Source organism: Meles meles, chromosome 8, assembly GCF_922984935.1.
Source record: "Meles meles chromosome 8, mMelMel3.1 paternal haplotype, whole genome shotgun sequence".
NCBI lineage: Eukaryota > Metazoa > Chordata > Mammalia > Carnivora > Mustelidae > Meles > Meles meles.
The window spans coordinates 31,124,052-31,143,582 of record NC_060073.1 but is presented as its reverse complement, the minus strand read 5'-3'; the positions used below and the strand labels follow the sequence as shown (position 1 = coordinate 31,143,582).

At 49.6% G+C, this 19,531-nt stretch overlaps 1 protein-coding gene across 7 annotated transcripts in view; it reads left to right on the top strand.

Annotated features, from left to right (window-relative positions):
• Positions 1–14,982, top strand: part of TCP11L1 (t-complex 11 like 1) — a 36,821-nt gene extending 21,839 nt beyond the window's left edge. For all 7 annotated transcript variants that reach the window (XM_046014510.1, XM_046014513.1, XM_046014509.1 and 4 more), the window contains 5 exons: positions 2,206–2,342; positions 5,411–5,607; positions 8,823–9,004; positions 10,591–10,763; positions 13,868–14,982. In XM_046014510.1, coding sequence (XP_045870466.1) covers positions 2,206–2,342; positions 5,411–5,607; positions 8,823–9,004; positions 10,591–10,763; positions 13,868–14,070 — 892 coding nt within the window. In that variant the 3' untranslated portion in view covers positions 14,071–14,982. The remainder of the gene's footprint in view (positions 1–2,205; positions 2,343–5,410; positions 5,608–8,822; positions 9,005–10,590; positions 10,764–13,867) is intronic.
• The last annotated feature ends 4,549 nt before the right edge of the window (positions 14,983–19,531 follow it).

Genomic DNA, 19,531 nt, shown 5'->3' with positions numbered 1-19,531 from the left:
GAGCATAAGCGGTGGGTAGGGGGAGAGGGGCAGAGGGAGAGGAAGAAGCAGGCTCCCTGCTGAGCAGATAGCCTGGATGTGGGGCTCGATCCCAGGACCCTGGGACCAGGACCTGAGCTGAAGGCAGACACTTAACCGACTAAACCACCCAGGTGCCCTTTATTTTCAGCTTTCTTGATATCCTTATGTAAGGGTTTGGTTTGTTTATTTCTTTGACAGAGAGAGATCACAAGCAGGCAGAGAGGCAGGCAGAGAGAGAGGAGGAAGCAGGCTCCCTGCTGAGCAGCGAGCCCGATGCAGGGCTCGATCCCAGGACCCTGAGATCATGACCTGACCCGAAGGCAGCGGCTTAATCCACTGAGCCACCCAGGCACCCCTGTAAGGGTTTGGTTTGTATAAAAATGCTCTGCATTGTGAAGTTACCTCAGGGTTTAGAAAGCATTTGAAACACCTCCCAAAAAGGGGCACCTGGATGGTTCATTCCGTAGAGTGTGTGACTCTTAATCTCAGAGTCATGAATTCAAGCCCCACGCTGGGTGTGGTGATTACTTAAAAATAAAAATCTTATTGGGGCTCCTGGGTGACTAGTTGGTTGGGCCTCTGCCTTTGGCTCAGGTCGTGGTCCTGGGGTTCCAGGATCAAGCTCTGCCTGGCTTCCTGCTTATCGGGGAGCCTGCTTTTCCCTCTGCCCCTCACCCCGCTCGTGTTCTCTCTCTCTCTCCCCACCTCTCCGTCTCTCTCTCAAATAATAAAAATATTTTTTTAAAAAAACCTTAACCAAAAACTCCTAAAAATGAATGTGTTTATTCATGCAACAGGCTCTTACTGAATCTCTCTCATGCAGTGGGCCTGGTGCTAAATGTTAGAACAGTTAGAAAGAGCTTCTAATAAGGCCAATTGAGGGGTTCCTAAGAAGTGAGTCCTCTGGGGAAATAACTTGGAGCAAACGCAACCTAAACTCAAATTCCTACTGAGAAGAGAAGGCCCGGGGAGCCTGGCAAAAATGGGAGTCCGTACACTGTTGAAAGAGAGGCACCTGAGTGTGGGCCCATGTCAGATCTTCTCATTGCTCAGGAGAGGCTGGAATTGGACGTCTTTGAAAACACGCTAGGAGCACAAACGCTTTGATGGGCTACTCCAGTCAGTGGCTGTCAGTGGGCAGTTTCTGGCCGTCACTGGTCTGCAGTAGGTGGATTTAGGGAATCGCTAGGGAATGCTCAGAGGAGAGGCAGAATGTGCCCTGAAGAAAGGGGGCTGCCCCTTGTACTTGGGAGGTGGACAGGATGGCAGGGGAAAGGCCACGAATTGTTCTCAGACTGTGTGTCTTTTCCGTAATAAACACCCGCACGTAAGGTCATTGTATCATAGTGTTAGGTCAGTCCCAGAGGGCATCAGGGGGACTCAGAGGACATTTGACCCTGTTCTTCCGTCCATGTGGGGCCACACCCAAGCCTATACCTTGGGTTCTCAGCCACCTTCAGCAAATAGGTCCCTTAGCAGCTCCCAGCCTCTGGAGAGAGAGGTATGGTACCTGACAGGAAGGATTCGAGGTGTCCTGAGCGTCGGGTCAGGTCTGCCCGTCGGGCACATTCAGAGTGCGAGCTTGCAGTTCTGCTGCAAAACTGGAACCGAAAGTGGGCCCTGAAACGAAGATCCCGGGGGGAGAGAGGAGAGAGTTCTTATTCTTTCTTTGCTGGGAAAGTGAATTAGCCTGTGTGACAGTGAAGACTGGGTGGTCCCGTGTCTACCCTTGACTTCGGGTCCTGGCTGACCTTCCTCTGTGCCTCCAGGAGGGCCGTCCCAGTGCCAAGGAGCGAGTTCCAGCCTAGACAGGCAGTGGGGGAGCCGCGTTTGCTTGGAGGTAGGCCGTGGGGGAGTGGGGACAGAAGGCAGCTTAAAAACTTAGTCTTTTTAATCTGTTACTTAAATTTTTGTGTTCTCTAAATTTTTCTTATTTTAAATTTATTTTTTATTAAATAATCTTTTTGCCCCATGTGGGGCTCAAACTCACGACCCCAGGGTCGAGAGTCGCATGCTCTACCTGCTGAGCCAGCCAGGCGCTCCCGCTAAATTTGTTTTTCTTAATCTACTTGCTGCCCTTTTTGAGATGAAAAGCCTCTCTCAAATCTGCTGCCTTCTTTCCTCCAAGACAGTGCTTCCTTGACACGTGCCCACTTCTAAATGCTTTTCTTCCTTTTCTCTCAGGGCAATTTTTTCCGTGTTGGACCTCATGAAAGTGGACATGGCGAACTTTGCCATCACTAGCATTAGGCCGCATCTCATGCAGCAGTCCGTGGAATACGAAAGGAAGAAGTTTCAACAGCTTTTGGAGAAGCAGCCAAGTACGTCCGATGCTTTGTGGCTCCTGCACTCTTTCTCCATTTCAGGGCCGTAGCTGGTTGCACAACGACACTGTTTGCCAAATAAAACTCAAATTTTGTATGGGAGCGTTCTGATTTCAAGATCGAAAAGCACCAGACTTTGGACTTGACAATGGACAAACAAGAGAAACGGAAGTAGAATATAAGAAAAGAAATTTAAAAGAACGAAGAAGTCCTAAATTAGGTTTTTTTTTTAACTTTATTTTTTTTTTAAAGATTTTATTTATTTACTTGACAGACAGAGATCACAACTAGTCAGAGAGGCAGGCAGAGAGAGAGAGGAGGAAGCAGGCTCCCCGCTGAGCAGAGAGCCCGATGTGGGGCTCGATCCCAGGACCCTGGGATCATGACCTGAGCTGAAGGCAGAGGCTTAACCCACCGAGCCACCCAGGTGCCCCCTAAATTAGGTTTTTAATGAAAATATCAGTTTGGGGTAAATCGTATGCTTGGCCTTAATTTTTAAAACATGACAGACTTCTTGTGACTGTTTAATTCACTTGCCCTTGGGGCACCTGGGTGGCTCAGTGGTTTAAGCCTCTGCCTTCGGCTCGGGTCATGGTCTCGGGGTCCTGGGATCGAGCCCCGCGTCGGGCTCTCTGCTTGGTGGGGAGCCTGTTTCTCCCTCTCTCTCTGCCTGCCTCTCTGCCTACTTGTGACCTCTCTCTCTGTCAAATAAATAAATAAAAATATTAAAAAAAAAAAAATTCACTTGCCCTTCTCTCAAAGGTACAAGAAGAAATTTTACTTTGCCTCCATTCTATAGGCAGAAAATCTTTCTGGTTTTATACCCGAAAAAGTCTCATTTTCATAAGCCTCTCAGATGACTGCAGGAGTACAGAGGACTATAGCACGCAAAGCTGTGTTGCATTTCTCGGATGGTTTTGGGGGGGTTCTCTGCATTGACGGCTGATAGTCCTGGTTAATTACAGTCTTTGGATCCAATTTATTTATTTATTTTAAGATTTTTATTTATTTGAGGGGCACCTGGGTGGCTCAGTCGGTTGAGTGTCAGCCTTTGGCTCAGGTCATGATCCCTGATGATCTCTCTCTCCTTCTGCTTGCCACTCCCCCTGCTTGTGCTCTTGCTCTCTCTCTCTCACTGTCAAATATAGAAGAGCTTAAAAAAAAAAAAAAAAAAGATTTATTTGAGAGAGAGCATTGCCAGGGGGTGGGGCAGAGGCAAACAGAGAGGGAGAAGCAGGCTCCCCGCTGAGCAGGGAACCAGACATGGGGCTTAATTCCCAGGACCCCGAGATCATGACCTGAGCTGAAAGCAGATGCTTACCTAACTGAACGCCCCTGGATCCAATTTATTATGAGTTCCATTTAGCCACTAACTGGGGTGGTTAAGAAAGAAAATGGTGGTCTCTGCCTAGATTGTGTTGCTGGCCAGAGCAGGTGCTCATCCCGCCACAGACAGAGAAGGCTGAGCTGGCCCGGAAGGGGTCAGGACAGAGCAGAGCAGAGGAGACCATATGGGGAGAAGAGCGGCTAATGTTCCCGGCACATACACAAGGCATGGGCTGGGGGCGTGGGCCTTCCCGCGCATAACCCTCCTGCCATGAGCCACTATTTTTTTAATTCCAGTTTATGGATGTGGACCTCAATTTTTTTTAAAAAGATTTTATTTATTTGACACAGAGAGAGAGATCACAATAGGCAGAGAGGCAGGCAGAAACAGAGGGAAGCAGGCTCCCTGCTGAGCAGAGAGCCCGATGCGGGGCTTGATCCTAGGACCCCGAAACCATGGCCTGGGCCAAAGGCAGAGACTTAACCCACTGAGCCACCCAGGCACCCATCGATTTTTTTTTTTAAGGTGTTTTATTTATTTGACAGATCACAAGTAGGCAGAGAGGCCTACTTTTCTCCTACAGGGAGAAAAGGAGAAGCAGGCTCCCTGCTGAGCAGAGAGCCTGATGTGGGGCTTGATCCCAGGAGCCTGGCATCATGACCTGAGGCAGAGGCTTTAACCCACTGAGCCACCCAGGCGCCCTTGGACCTCGATTTTGAGAAATTTTTGACCAGAATGGATTGACCGCCTGGTTGATTTTCTCGCCAGGGTTGTCCTCAGGAGGCATCCAGGCTGCCAGTTTTCCAGGCCAGAGAGCCTTAGTGTGAGAGTCCGGTGCCAGCAGCCAAGGGCCTGGTGAGGAGCTGCTGCTGTGGCCCCTGCGCCAGTCAGGTGCCCCCTGCCTCCTCACATGTCCACGCTGGGGGACTACAGAACCTGCCGCCTGCAGAAGGCTAAAGGGACAGCACGGCTGCCCGCCAGGACCTCTGCGCCGCTTGTGCGTTGACACAGGTTCTTCCTGCATGTTCCAGGAGCCGTCAGAGGGATTTTCTTCTCTCGTCATGTGGATAAAAACCTCCTCTTTCTGTTGTGCCCCCTCAGAATCCCTGGTGCATTTCTTAGCTTAGAAAAGGAGGGAGCACCCGGGGGCAGATGAAAGACACCCGCTATCCTCCCGGCGGTGCTCCGGATGCCGCAGAAGCCGCATCCTAGGGGTGGCAGAGCTCCCCTCCCTTAAGGTTGAAAGCAAACGAGCTTGATGGGAGACTCAGATCCAGACAAGGAAAAGGCCTCATTTTCAATGTGGAGGGTACTTTATACTGGGAGACTCTTGCCTGTGTCTCTTCCTGTGTTTGGGCAAGAATTTTTGCATCTCCCTGAGCTGGAGTCCTCAGAGCCCCCCCCCCCCCCTCTGGTGGTGGGGGTGGGGGAGAGGACCACAGTCTGCAGGACGGCTGTAGGTTGCCTGGTCTGGCTGTGTGCTTTGTATTCACTATCTTATTAATCCTCTGAACTGCCTACCAGGTGGTGGTGTCCATCTCTTTGTAGGAGGAATCTGATCACCCTTAGCTGATAATGGCAATACTGTGATTTAAACCGAGTTCTGTTTGGTTCCAAAGTCCGGACGTATTCTGTATTACTCAGTATATACGACACCTTCAGGGTGATCGTCCCTAACGCCATTCCGAGAAGTGTCCCTCCTGAGTGTCATGGTAATGTGGGTGGCCTTGTTTTTCAGATTCCCTGGACTTTGTCACACAGTGGCTGGAAGAAGCCGCAGAGGACCTTATGAATCAGAAGTATAAAAGTGCCCTGCCAGCTGGGGGAGGGGCGGCCGGCTCTGGGGACTGCCCCACGCCAAATCCTGTGGCTGTCCAGAATTATGCATACCTGAAGCTTCTGAGATGGGACCACCTGCGGAGACCTTTCCCGGAAGTAGGTGCTGCAGAGCGGTCTAACTGCTCGTTTTTTTTTGTGCGGCAGAACTTTGAAAAAATAAGTTTTGCGATGATACAGTTCTCTTACCAGAAAATGTCCCCTTTTAAATTGAACAGTTCGGTGGGTTTTCATCAATTTACAGTTAGAGGACCAAAGCGTTTTCATCACCCTAAAAAGAGACCCTGTGCCCTTTCCCCACTCCCCTCCCCAGTGGCAACCACTAATCTACTTCCTGTCTCTATGGATTTGCCTCTTCTGGACATTTCGTATAAATGGGATCCTGCACCATCGGCCTTTTGTGTCTGGCTTCTTAGACTGAGCATAATGTTCATCCATGTCATATGTATGAGTACTTCATTTTTTGATTGAAGTTGTATTTTTTTAACCGTAAAATATGCATAATACAAAATACACTGTCTTTTTTTTTTCTTTTTAGTTTTTTAAGTAAGCTCTGCACCCAGCGTGGGGCTCGTACTCACAACCCCCAGATCAGGGGTTGTGCACTCCACCAAGTGAGCCAGCCAGGTGCCCTAAGATTTCCCATCATTATGTATACAGTTCAGGGCGTAAAGGACGTTCTCACGGTCGGGCCACCATCACCACTGTCCTCTCCAGAACTTTCCCGTCTTCACAAATTCAAACTCTTTTTTTTTTTTTTTAAGATTTTATTTATTTATTTGACAGCAGAGATCACAAGTAGGCAGAGAGGCAGAGAGGAGGTGGGGGAGCAGGCTCCCTGCTGAGCAGAGAGTCTGATTCGGGGCTCAATCCCAGGACCCTGAGGTCATGACTTGAGCCGAAGACAGAGGCTTAACCCACTGAGCCACCGAGTCATCCCTCAAACTCTTTAAACACACCTCATGCCTCCCTCTGCCTTGCCCCTGGCAACCACCGTTCTTCCTGTCTCTGGGTCTGAAGACTCCAGGTGCCTCATATGAATGGAATCCTACAGTGTTTGGCCTTTTGTGTCTGGCTTCTTTCACTCAGCAAATTGTCTTCAGGCTTCACCCGTGTTGTGGTGTGGGTCAGCGTTTTCTTTTTAAGTCCGGACAACACTCCACTGTATGTTCCACATTTTGTTGAGTCATTCATCAGTTGACAGACGTTTGGGTTGTTTCCACTTTTTGGCTACTGTGAACTGTGCTGCCCTGAACAGTTTGTGTACAGGTTTTAGCAGGGGGGCATGTGTTTGCAGTACTCTTGGGTGAATACCTAGGATGAGAATTGCTGGGTCACATGGTGACTTGAAGTTTCACACTCAGAGGAACCGAGTTTTCCCCGAGAACTGTCTACTCCCCCCACCGCACCCCAAGTAGCCGCACCACTTTCCTGTCCCCCAGCGGCGCGCGGGCCTTCCAGTGTGCACCGCTGAGCCGCTGTCCTGTTTTTACATGACTTGATTAGAACCATAACAGTGATGTCGCTTTTCAGTCTTATGTAAAAAATACTGCTTCCCATTCCATGTGCAGGATGAAAAAAAACCAACCATAAAGGTTTTTCACAATAAGTACTTCTTACTAAGAAGATGGTAAACAAGGGATTTCCCCCATTTTTGTCTGTAACCTGCTGGTTTGGTGTGTAGACTGCCTCATTTTTGAGGGCCCTCAGGCTTCTTATCTCTAGCCTCAGAAACTGCTACTTCTCTAAATCTTTCTCCTCTAAGTTCCTTATTTTTCCTTTGAAGACGCTGTAAGCCCACAGCTTCACTCTTGCCTCTGAGTTCCCTGTTCCGTGCCAAAGGAGGCTTTAAAGAGGGTGTGGTGTTGAGGGGGCTGGGGAGGCCCCTTTCCGAATGGTGACATGTTCTCTCCTGGAGGGCAGTTCGCAGCCTGACATTTCTTTTAAAATACTGCTCTGAGGAAGATGGTGTTTTCGTTGGACACCAGTGTCTACCCTCAGGATTGATCGTTGGAAATGTTTTGTACCCTAAACCCCAGTCCCGCACAAAGCCGGAATGCTGCTGTGTAACATGGTGAAGTCAGGGAAGAGGCTGAGTCTGGGGGAGCATCGTTGTTTAACAGAGGATCCTGCTCTTTAAGATTTTTAAATTTTATTTGTTTATTTGACAGAGACACAGCGAGAGAGGGAACACAAGCATACAAGCACTGGGGAGCCGGGGAGGGAGACGCAGGCTCCCCGCTGAGCAGGGGGACCCCGGAATCATGACCTGAGCCGAAGGTGGACACTTAACGACTGAGCCACCGGGGGCGCCCCCAGGATCCTGAATCTTAAAGATAGTTTTCAGTGCTTGAGAAGAACTCTAGGCTAAGACCCTCAGTTGTTAATGTCTTGATTTGGTGTGCCAGTTTCCTATAGCAAGACTGGCCCTTCACATTTACTTGGGTTACCTGTAGAAACTCCCATTGGAAGGGATATCTCGTCAGCCTTTCCAGTGTTCTTTCCTTCATCCCACGCAGGGCACTTTGACCTGGTAGGACGCATGGATGTCTGCCACGGGGGATGCAGTCGGAGAAATTCACTCACTGCTTTCTGGGTGGCTTTGGTTTGTTTTCTGTCATTCCTCCTTTTTCTACTTGCCATTTCTTTTTTTGTTTTCTTCATTCACTTGCCGACTCTGAGGGGCCTCCTTTGTGCTAGACAGTGAGGGGGACACCAAGGTGAATCATGTAGGGTCTCCCTTCCAGCAGCTTCTCTCCTCCTTCCCTCCGGGGCTCTGGCTGGGGTGCCTAGCTGCCTGGTTTGCTCTGGACTGGTGTTGGCGGGGAGAGTGGTCACAGGAGTTGGGAGTTCCAGTTTTAAAGCTGGGGTGGCCCTGGACAAACCGGGGTGAGTTGGTCACCCTAGCCCCATATCTCATTACTCTTTCCTGTCTAACGGTAGAACTCCTAGTTACTGAGTGTTGGCTCCGCCAGCCCACTTTAGATCCATGGCCTTCCATCTTTAGGACATTCCTGCGAGGCAGGAATCCCTGGTCTGCACAGGGCTCAGGCGGCTGAAGAAGCTGGCGTGAGGTTATCCTGCGTTTCAGTGGCGGTCTGCCTCCGGTTCTCAGTGGGCTCTAGGGCAGCCTTCCTGGGGAGAAAGCGGCTCTGAGGGGAGGGATGACTCACCCCTGACTCCGTTAAGCTCTCAAAGGACTGGAAAATTCTGAGGGAACCTGTGGAGGCATGTATGGGGCTGTGGCCCCACCGCCCCCTGCTGGCCGGCCTGCATCTCCCGCTCAGGGATGATTTCTGCCGCATCCCTTACAGACCGTTTTGATGGACCAGGCTCGCTTCCAAGAGCTCCAGCTGCAGCTGGAGCACCTCACCGTCCTGGGAGCCGTGTTGCTGGTCACGTTCAGCATGGCAGCCCCAGGAATCTCCAGCCAGGCCGACTTTGCTGAGAAACTCAAGATGATCGTGAAGATTCTGCTAACAGATACGCATCTGCCGTAAGTGCCCCCTGTGGGACGGCTGGGAGGCAGCCGTGGCAGAGAGCTGATGGGGGCGGGGTCTCCCGGTGCTGGGGGGGTCCCCGGGGCCGCTCTCTAGGACCGGAGAGGAAACCTTGCTCTCTGGTTTTATCCCCCCAGCAGAACTGATTTGGGTTCCTAGGAACGGCGTCAGCCTCGATTCTGGGGTCCGCGAGGCTCTAGGAGGGTGGCTTTCACATGTTTAGGACCAAGACCCACCGTAAGAAATTCATTTTCCGCTGTGTACATGCTTCAAGCCCACCTGTAACTGGAGTAAAAACTTCACACAGGGAAACTTAACCCAAACCATGCTTAGTACAAATTCTTGTAACATTAAAAACAAGAATACTGCTTGCTGTCCACTGAATTGCTCTCACAGCCCCCTAAGAGTTTGGGTGGCACAGCCCTGGGAAAGGTCCTCTAAGAAGTGGGCGGCGTCCCCTGAAGTTGCCAGGCCACAAGCAATTTCTGCTTCTGCCCAGACGGCCCGTCAGGTCCATGTGGTTCACGGCCCGCAGGATATGTTTTACTGGTTCGATGTAAATACTGCCTCTGACAGGCCCGGTTCAGAGGATTCCTTGAGGAGGATGTCCCCATACATTCTCATCCTTACGAAACGGAGGCCTTTTCCTGCTGAGTTCGCACAGAGCTTGCCCGTGCTGGGTGTGGTGAGGGGTGTGTGCACAGACCAGCTGAGGCTGGGAGGGGTTTGCTGAGCTGAGGCCCTGGCACGTCACTAGGTCTGTCCCCCACATCGTCTGTCCCTCCCCACCCCCCAGCAGACCTAGTTGTCTACTTTTAGAGCTTCCGATGAGGGGCCCTGTGTGGGGCTTCCATACAGGGGTCCAGCCCTGCGGTGTCCACCCTGGCTCTCGGGTTGGTACCCTCAGAGTTGGTACCAGCAGTGAGTCCCCGGGGTCACTCATTTGTGCCCATGACTCCTGCTGTACAGAGGGTTTAGGCCCAGAACAAAGGCCTCACAGGACACCCACCAGTAGGAGGACTCCCCACAGATACTCCAGGAGAGCCCTTGGGGGCTCATTTTTTTAACTTCAGGATTTCAGTGTCATTAATTTCTTAAAGTAGTTAATACCTTCCCATATTTCACAAATCAAAAGGGACAGAAGGATATCTAATGAAAAGTTTCTCTTCCCGTTCTGTTCCACAGCTCCCTGATTCTGGGTTCTTGCGTGTTACTCCAGTGGGATTCAGGATACTCGTAAGGCAGTTTCAGGATTGTTTCAGCACACAGATGCTAGCAAGAAGTTGGGTTTAGGGTTGTTAGCGCTGGTATATTCTGAGCCCTTCCCTTCCCATTGTCCTTTCTAGTAGAGAGTGAGAGGGACTCCTGAGTCAGGTGTCCGCAGCCTGGAAGGCTGAGGGCAGGGAAGAGAGTCCTAGACTTTCTCTTTGAACACGATAGTCCATGCACTGACTCAGATCATGACTCTTACCAGGGCTCAGGCTCGCTCTTGGCCTGAGCTGGGTGGATGTGCACTTTGCTTACCGGCCCTCTCCTCCCTGCCTTCTCCTCCCTGCCTTCTCCCTTCTCTTCTGTACTCAAGCTCCTTCCATCTGAAGGACGCCCTGACTACCATCGGGGAGAAGGTCTGCCTGGAGGTGAGCAGCTGCCTGGCCCTGTGCGGGCTCACCCCCTTCACCACGGAAAAGGAGGCCGTGCTCAAGGGCCAGATCCAGGCTGTCGCCAGTCCTGACGACCCCATCCGCAGGATCATGGGTACGTTTGTCGGGGGAAGACGGGCAGCAGGGATGTGCCCTTGGAGGGACTGGTGGACCGGCCCCTCTGAAGAAACCTAGAAGGTTTTGGTAGCTTATGAGTGCTGATGAGTGAGGAGAGAGTAAGTAATCACCACGGCGAGGGCAACCCAGAGTTCTGGACAAGTGACGGGGCAGCTGTCATTGTCTGAGGGCTCTGACTTTGGAGTCTCAGGCTTTGTTCAGAACCCTGCTCCAGCACTGTGAGGTAACAAAAAATAGAAGTATTGGTCTCTGCACACCGCCCCCCTCCCTAGCTCAGGGCTCCTAAAATTCTTGTAGTTTCCTAAGTGATAACAGCACTAACGGCATCTTTTGTTCTAAGATTGGTCTTTGACCTGGATCCTGACATAGAACTCTTAAATCCTTTGGAATTTCCTGGGTGATAGGAGTGTCTTTTGTTTTAATGAGGCAACTCTGCTTGGGCTCTGAAAGACCAAGCCAGGATTAGAAGCCTGGAATTTTCAGCCTCCTCCACCCCCTCCAAGAGAGGAGAGAAGCGCTAGAAATGCCCATGATGAAGCTGCCATGAACATCCCAGAAGTACAGGGTTCGGGGAGCATCTGGGTTCTGCACGTAATGGGAGGGCGATGTACCCCCACCTCCACAAAAGCGCCTGCCCTCAGGACTCTGTGTCTTTTGTTCTGGTTTTCATGTGTATCCAAATCCTTTATTGTGTAATAAGCGAGTAAACAGAGATGTTTCCCTGAGTGCTGTGAGCTGTTCTAGCCAATAATCAATATCCAAAGAGGAGGAGGTCATGGGACCCTCCAGTTTGTAGCTGGGGGGTCCTTGGGGACTTACTGCTTGCAGTTGGTTAGCTTCTGAAATGGGGGCGGGGTGTAGCCTCCTGGGACTGAGCCCCTGGCCTCTGGGGTGTGATACTCCCTCCACGTAGTGTCAGAACGGAGTACAGCAGTGGGACACTCTGCTGCTGTTGCAGAGTATCGCTGGGTGGGGGAAGCCCCTGCCCTCGGCGCGCTGCCCTGACGTGCTCGGGATGTGCCGTGAGAGAGGAGGAGAGCAGGGCTTTTCCTCAAGCGCACCAGCGCTGTGGCCCGAGCGGGTGACCCGATGTCTGAGGCTCCTCATCTCTAAAAGACATAATACCGACAGCCCTGTGCGGTTGCTGGGAGGACCACAGGGCATTAGGTGCATAAAGCACTTATCAGAATAACCCCAGCCCCTCGCAAGTACTCGCTAGAGAGGAGCTGCTGGTAAACAGCTTTCTGTGCTGGCTGTTACTCTTCCTCATCCCAGCCACAGCACTAGAGAAAATTCTGTTCACTGGTTGATCGAAGAATACAGTGTTCCTCATTTGGGGGCGCTTGGCTGGCTCAGAGGACGTGACTCTTGATCTTGGAGTTGTGAGTTCAAGCCCTGTGTTGGGTAGAGAGATTACTTAAAAATTAAAAAAATTTTTTTTCGTCTACGGGTGCCTGGGTGGCTCAGTCTGTTAACTGTTAGACTCTTGATTTCAGCACAGGTCCTGATCTCAGGGTTGTGGGAACGATCCCCGAGTTGGGCCCCGCACCCAGCACGGAAGACTGCGTGAGATGCTGTCTGTCCTCTCCCTCTGCTTTCCCCCCACTTGCACTTGCTCACTCCCTCTCTCAAATAAATCTCTAAAACATTTTTTTCATCTCATTTTAAAAACTCCTATTTCTCTTTAGTATAACTTAAATGTGAAGTCGTTCTTCAGCTACTTTATGAAAGTGAATAGGCGTGCAGCAGAGCAATAGTGAATAGTTAGCAGGCTTCAAGCTAAAGCTGAATGATCCGCGGTTACTGGATTTTAGGTTGGACAGAGGCTGAACCAGTGACGTGAGTGTCCTTCTACCTCGGTGACTTCCTTTCTATCCTTAAGTAATATTTTATGGAAAAAGTTCCAGGGATCGAGGGTTTTTTTCAAAATTACTTCACCCCAGCCCTACCTCGCTCCCAGTGTCATCTGTGGGTCACTCAGGAGGAGGGTCTTGCAGAGAGAAGGACCGTCAGGATTAGTGTTAGTGACTGCGGTAGAGAGGCACGGAAGGCGGTGAACAGCCCGCGGGCTAACCCGGGGCTCCGTGTCCTGCCGTGCTGAGTAACAGCTGATCCCAGACCTGCGGCTAAAAACCAGCCCCGGGGTAGGGATGCTGTGAGCGTCTCCAGTTCTGCGTGAGGCTTCCAAGCTCTGAGAACCTTAGAAAACCAAACTAACTTGGGGACAGGGGTGAAGGGACCCATCCGGTCTGCAGTTGCTCTGTCACTGTGCATTGGGGTCTGAAGGGCAAAGGCTGTGTGCTCCAGGGAGGGTCCCGCAGGGCAAGTGGAGGGCGTGCGGCTTGAAAGAACTGGATGAATATAGATGCGCCTGTTGCTTTTCTGAGAAAATCTGCGAGAAGTGTGGCTTTGTGCCCTTGGCTGATGAGGACAGTGCAGAAGCGGCCTGGAGAGGAGGGACTTACAAAGCATCGGCCTGTGTCGTTCCTCAGAGTAGTACAAGTTCGCAGATGCCTGCAGCTCCGTGGCCTGCCCTGGAGGCGTTACAGAGGGAAGTTCACGCCCTTACATGTGGGCTTAGTGGGAAAAGCTCACAAACCCATGATGCTGGAATCTTCTTTTTTTCTCTTTTCATTTTTGACCTTGTAATTCCTGCTTTACCTCCCCCCTCCCCCCCCCCCGCCCCATTTCTTATGTGCTTTTCAGCAGTGGCTCATGGTGGTCTCCGGGTGTCTTTCTCCTCAGCCTGTCAACACTGCAGTCTCCTTTTATTGATTCATACATTTATTCTTCCTTTCCGAATGGATTTCGAGCTTCTCCTGGGGCCAGGTCTCCTGCCAGGCTTTGTGCTGCCGGGGGGCGGGGGGCACTTCTACCCTAACGGTCTAGAGCAGGAAGGGAAATGTTCTAAAGGGGCTGAGTGTTGGACGTGCACTTGCTGTGGTCCACACCTGGTCCACGGGGTGGGCAGGGGAGACTTCCCCGGAAAAGGGATGTCTAAGCTAAACACTGAAGCATAATCAGAAGTTTGCAAAGTCACCCCGAACCAGAAGCAACCAGCTGCCTTCTTTTCTGTCACAGATTCCCGAATCCTGATCTTCTTAGAAAGCTACCTTACCTCGGGTCATCAGAAGCCACTGCCCACGGTACCTGGGGGATTGGGTCCAGTTCAGAAAGAGCTGGAGGAAGTTGCTATTAAATTTGTCCGCCTGGTCAACTACAACAAGATGGTCTTCAGTCCCTACTACGACGCCATCCTCAGTAAGATCCTTGTGCGATCCTGACGCGCCTGCGCTCTCCGGCGGCGGTATTAGCCTCTCGATACAGAATACCTATTCTCCACTCTCGTGTTGCTTTGGAAAATGGCTATTTAGTACATTTCTGTGTAACAGCCCTGATTCCAAAGGGAAGAATACTGTGTATCACTGTTGAAAAGGGTTGTGGAAAAAGGCCCTGAATTCCAGTTTGAAGGTTTGTATTTATGAGTGCAAGTTTACAAATCAAGAAGATTCTTGTTGTCTTGCGTTTGAGGGGGCACTCCGCTTTTAAACAGTTGACAGCCGCGTGTCTGCACCCGACTCTGTCCTGATTACAGCTGCCTTGTCTTTCCCGGGGGGCTGGGGCCTCTCTTCCACCATCTGGGTAGTTTTCCTTTCAGACACCCAAGAAGATCTTCCAGCCACCCGAGAATGAGAGACCAAGCTATGACCGTGTTGAGACTTTGCCCCCTGCCTGGCACCGACCCTCACTCCCCCCCCCCCCCCCCCCGCCCGGCACCGACCTTCACTCTTCCCTGCTCCCTGGCACCGACCCTCACTCTTCCCCCCTGCTTGGCACCAACCCTCATTCCTGGCACTGACCCTCGCTCTCCCCATCCCTCCCCCCAGCTGTTTTGTGTTGGAAGGGCTATACCAAGGCTTATTGCCTCCCTGTACCCCTTTGATTGCTTTCTCCCTGCCTGGCCTAGCCAGAGCTCCAGAGCCCTTTTGTTCTAGAGGGGAGTTAATTGATTTTAAAAAGCTTATTCTTTTATACAGAATTATTTCTGAGCCTGGATGATAGCAGTTATGACTTCTGGGATCTAGAGAAAGGAAATTACTTTGACTTTTAAGCTTTGAAAGTTAAGGAGGAAATATTTTTTTAAACCGTATACATGCTGGTGTAATTTAAAAGACACTGGAGTTTTTACTGAAAAATTCACTGATACAATACACAGATGTATTGATTGGATTCAAATTTCAGAAATAGATTTAAAGTGTTTTAGATAAAACAGTATAGCGTAAGCTCACTTATTTCTGGGATAAAGGAAATCCTAGAAAATCCCTGGTTTGGGAGCAGTATTTTTTGAGGAACTTCAGTGACTGGAATTCCTGACATACCTGTCGTGTGGCTGAAAGGGTGGCTGGGCTCTCACAGATGACCCACTCTGTTAGAATAAAAAGCAAAAGGTGTGTGTGCGTGTGAGTGTGTTTACGTGCGTGTTTTAGACAGGGACACTCTATCAGAAGCAGAGCCATGAAGTTGGGTGTGAACTCCAAGTCCAGGAACAGCACAAGGCAAAATAATGCAGGGAATCCCTCAAAGTGGTGGGGGCCACGGTGCGGCCAGAGGCAGGCGTGGTGGCCTCCCGCCAGAGGAACGTTTGTTCTGTGACTGTCGAGTGGTACCGAGCTTCGGGAGAAGGTACGCTGGTGCTGGGGCGGGGGGGGGGGGACGGGATTTCTCCAAATCTATGCTACAAACTATGTTCTAATAGTGTTTTCTACTTGCCATCAGAAAAGTATGCCACGTTATGTGGTCAGAAGTCCTATAAAGTTTATACTCAAGGACAAATCTTCCCTGGTTTCATTGGAAGTGAATAGAAATTCAATAAGTAGAACTTCAAAAGGACGAAATCATGTCTTTTATAGTGTGTCTTCAAATGAGGTCGCTTCTGGAATTGTTTCCGGAGCTGAGGTTGCTCTGTGGCAGCCGTGCTTGTTGGTCCTGTGGGCCCCCCAGCCCCAGGCTGAGAAGCCCGAGCGCGCTTTAAGTAGGCTCCATGCCCAACATGGGGCTTGAACTCACCACCTGGGGTTCAGGAGTCACATGCTCTACTGACTGAGCCTCCAGCCTGTCACAGCCTGCCCCCCCCACCCCCCAGCACTCTTTCATACTCTTGCCTGCCTCAGCCTCTGAGTGTTTGGGGTCTTGTCCTGCCTCAGCCAAGGATGAAAGGGAGGAGATTTACCCTTCGTCCTTGGGTGAAGGGGTGGATGACCACTTCCTGTAGTCATTCTTCCTAAATCTTTAAAGTTCTTTTTTTTGCTGCCTTTTCTAAGGGTTCACTTTTTACCAGATTTCCCGCCCCCCACCTTGGGTTCCTAAATTCACAGAGTTAAGTTTGTACCATTTGAAATCTTGATGCATATTTTACAGGGACCCACACAGACTCTCCTCTCCCTGCACCCCCCCCACCCCTACCTCAGTGTCCACTGGCAGAGTTCTCCAGGTAGCAAAGCCAAGAATGAAGGAGGCAAAGTTCAGAATCACAATATTCATATTGAATTTTGTTGTTCTTTGAAGACAAGTAAGCTACTTCCTGGAATCTCCTAGGATTATCACTAAGGGCCGGGAAACTTCATTTAGCCCCTCAGGAAATGTTTTTTGAGCATCTCCTTGTAATCCACGCCCCCCCCCCCCCCCCCCGCCCCAGCTCTCCCTCCAAGATATGTATCCTTTGGAGCAGAACTTATCCTTCAGAATTGAACTGGTTCTATATAATGCATTCTGATTGGATTTGACGTGATTTTCTACCTAACAGGTTTGTGGAAACAAGCGTGTTTTGGGAAAGTGCTGGGTTTATTTGGCGGTAGTGCTTTACTGTGGATAGAACAGAGCGCCTTGAGAGTCCGGTCCATCATCGCGGCTGTGTTCGATTGATCTGATGGTCTCACGGACGAATGAGCGTCTCGAGCAGTAACTGGTACTTTGTCAGCTCTTGGTTGTGTGGATGGATTCTCAGCCTAGGTGTTTTTTGAAAATCTCATTACATTTGTTTTATTTATTTTTTAAAGATTTATTTATTTATTTTATTTGACAGAGATCACAAATAGGCAAAGAGGCAGGTGGGGTGGGAGTGGGGAAGCAGGCTCCCTGCTGAGCAGAGAGCCCAACGCAGGGCTCCATCCCAGGACCCTGAGATCATGACCTGAGCTGAAGGCAGAGGCTTAACCCACTGAGCCACCCAGGCGCCCCTGAAAATCTCATTACATTTAAAGCAAGCTGTACAATGCGATTGTTTAGGTAACCATATAACCCGACTGAAAGTATACTTCAGCTATGGTTGTCTTACTGATTGAACGCAGTAAGCAGGTACATAAGAGCCCTTTTCTCGGGAGAAAAGTTATGAATAAGTCTGACACAGCAGGCTTATAACGTGCAGATACTGGCTGATGAGTGGTGGGTTATTTAGCAGTTCTGGTTTTGGGGAGGTGCTTATGTTCATTTCTCTAAAACCGCATGATTCCTGGGAATCAAGAGGTGTTGGTGCACCACCTTTCCTGCCGAGTTACAAAGGGAAGAGGTATTTGCTCTTTGATTTCCAGGGATTTTCGGCATGCTCTGGTTTCTGTGTAGAACGTTTGCATTCATTTTCATTTTGAGGCCGGGTGGTAGAATGCAGAGTCTGGGAGCTGCCAGGAAACCAGAGTTCTGACCCCATTTCTGTTACATACTAACTGGGGCAAATCAGGACCTATGTCTAGCACATGTAAAACGAAAGGAATAGACTTGATTGTTAAACCGCTTTCCAGTCCTGACATTCTGTGATGTCTCGGGGGAGTGATTAAGTACACTGTAGTAGGATCGGGCCCAAAGCTCCTGATTGAGAGGACCGTCTGGGTTGGAGCCCCTCCTCTGTTGCCTTTTTATAAGTTGTGTGATATTGGGCCAGTCATTGTCCCTCGGGCTCCTGCGTTTTCATGTGCAAAACGGGGAAACGACTCACTCACACTTCCTGTGAGGATTCCATTTGAGAATGGATATTAGAATGCTTTGTACACGGGAAGGACTATGAATTGCCTTGTTAACAACCGAGGAGAGCATATAACCCCCTCCGCGTAGGTGTACCTGTGTCTGCACTTCGCTTCCCTTCAGTCAGTGCATTTTGCAGGCTGGGCAGAAGGGTTTCCTCCTGTCCTGGGATTTGTGCTTTCTTCCGTCATCTCTTCTGCACTAAAGCTGGTCTTCCCGCTGCTCCTCTCCCTACTTCCATCACCACCCACCGATTCCTCCCCACTCTCACCTCTGTATTATTTGAACTAAACGACTGCATGAGTGAACAAATGAAGGATGGCAGATGATTGGCTATGAAACTCCTATTTAAAGGCATTTATCTCATTGAAAACATAATCTAAATAAAGAACCACAATGATGTTTGCAACTGTGTCTTAATATTGGATTTTGTATTCTAGAACTATTTCGTTCGTAGTGCTTAAGACCACTTCATGGGATGGAGGAGGAGATACTGTGTAAGCTCAATAACCTCTTTTAATTTGTCAAATGCTCACTGATTCCTTCCAAAAGAGCTAGAGCCCTGAAAAGTAAGTGTCTGGAACCTGTTAAACAGGCAGGATTTAGTTGTTCCCAGCACCGCTGGGGTTTCAATTTCTATTGCCTTCAGAACCTAAGAACTAGGACTCATGTGCAGGCCTGGTTTAGGTTTGAAATCAGATGTGTCTGATGTTAGTAGCACTAGCCACATTTCACCATTTTTACGTTTTTTTCTGAACTAAACACCAAGAATGGTTTAAGAGTAACTTCTGACTTAAAGAGCAACCCCAGAACTGAAGAAGCGCCTTCATTTCCGTTGTTTTCATTCCTGCCGCCTCCGCTTTCTGAAGTACTGTTTTCGTCGTGCTCAAAGCAGAACTCTGGTCAGGGTTCAGGGAGGAAAATTTAGAAAATGGATGAATTGTTTTTCTTGGCTTTTATTCCCAAAGCTTGGTAAGCTGACCCTTTTGTCGAATATGTAAGATTTTACTTAGATCAGGAACATGGTACCGGAGTTTTGTTACTTCGTATAAATGATCTGTCAGGACTTCTGAAATTTTTATTAAATAGAACTTCACTTAAAAAATAGTAAGTAGAGGGTGCCTGGGTGGCTCAGTGGGTTAGGCCGCTGCCTTCGGCTCAGGTCATGATCTCAGGATCCTGGGATCGAGTCCCACATCGGGCTCTCCGCTCAGCGGAGAGCCTGCTTCCCCTCCTCTCTCTCTGCCTGCCTCTCTTGTGATTTCTCTCTGTCAAATAAATAAATAAAATCTTTAAAAAAAAAAGTAAGTAGAACTTCCCTTGCTGAGTGTCAGGTAAGAGGACTACCGACATTAAGGAAGTTTGCTTTGGGAACTGAAATATTGTAAAAAATTTATGAACATGGTAACTATGCTTTTACTGTCGTGTACATGAACTCTTGGTTTTACGTGCTAAGCACAGGCCAATAGAGGGTTATAAAATTACCAAATAAATTTATAATTATTGATCAAGGTTATTGTGCTGACAAAAGCGTATCTTTTCATTCTTTTCTAATGGTACAAATTTGGTTTTGAGGTTTTACATTTACTTAGTAGCTACTACCTTTTACTTTACTAGGAGTGACAACACAGAGAAAACCTCTCATGTGAAATTCAGTGCTAAAGGCTAGAGTTTGATTTTGTTCAGGAAGGACTTAGAGTCTTTCATCTTACTGGATTCTAGAATTCTCTA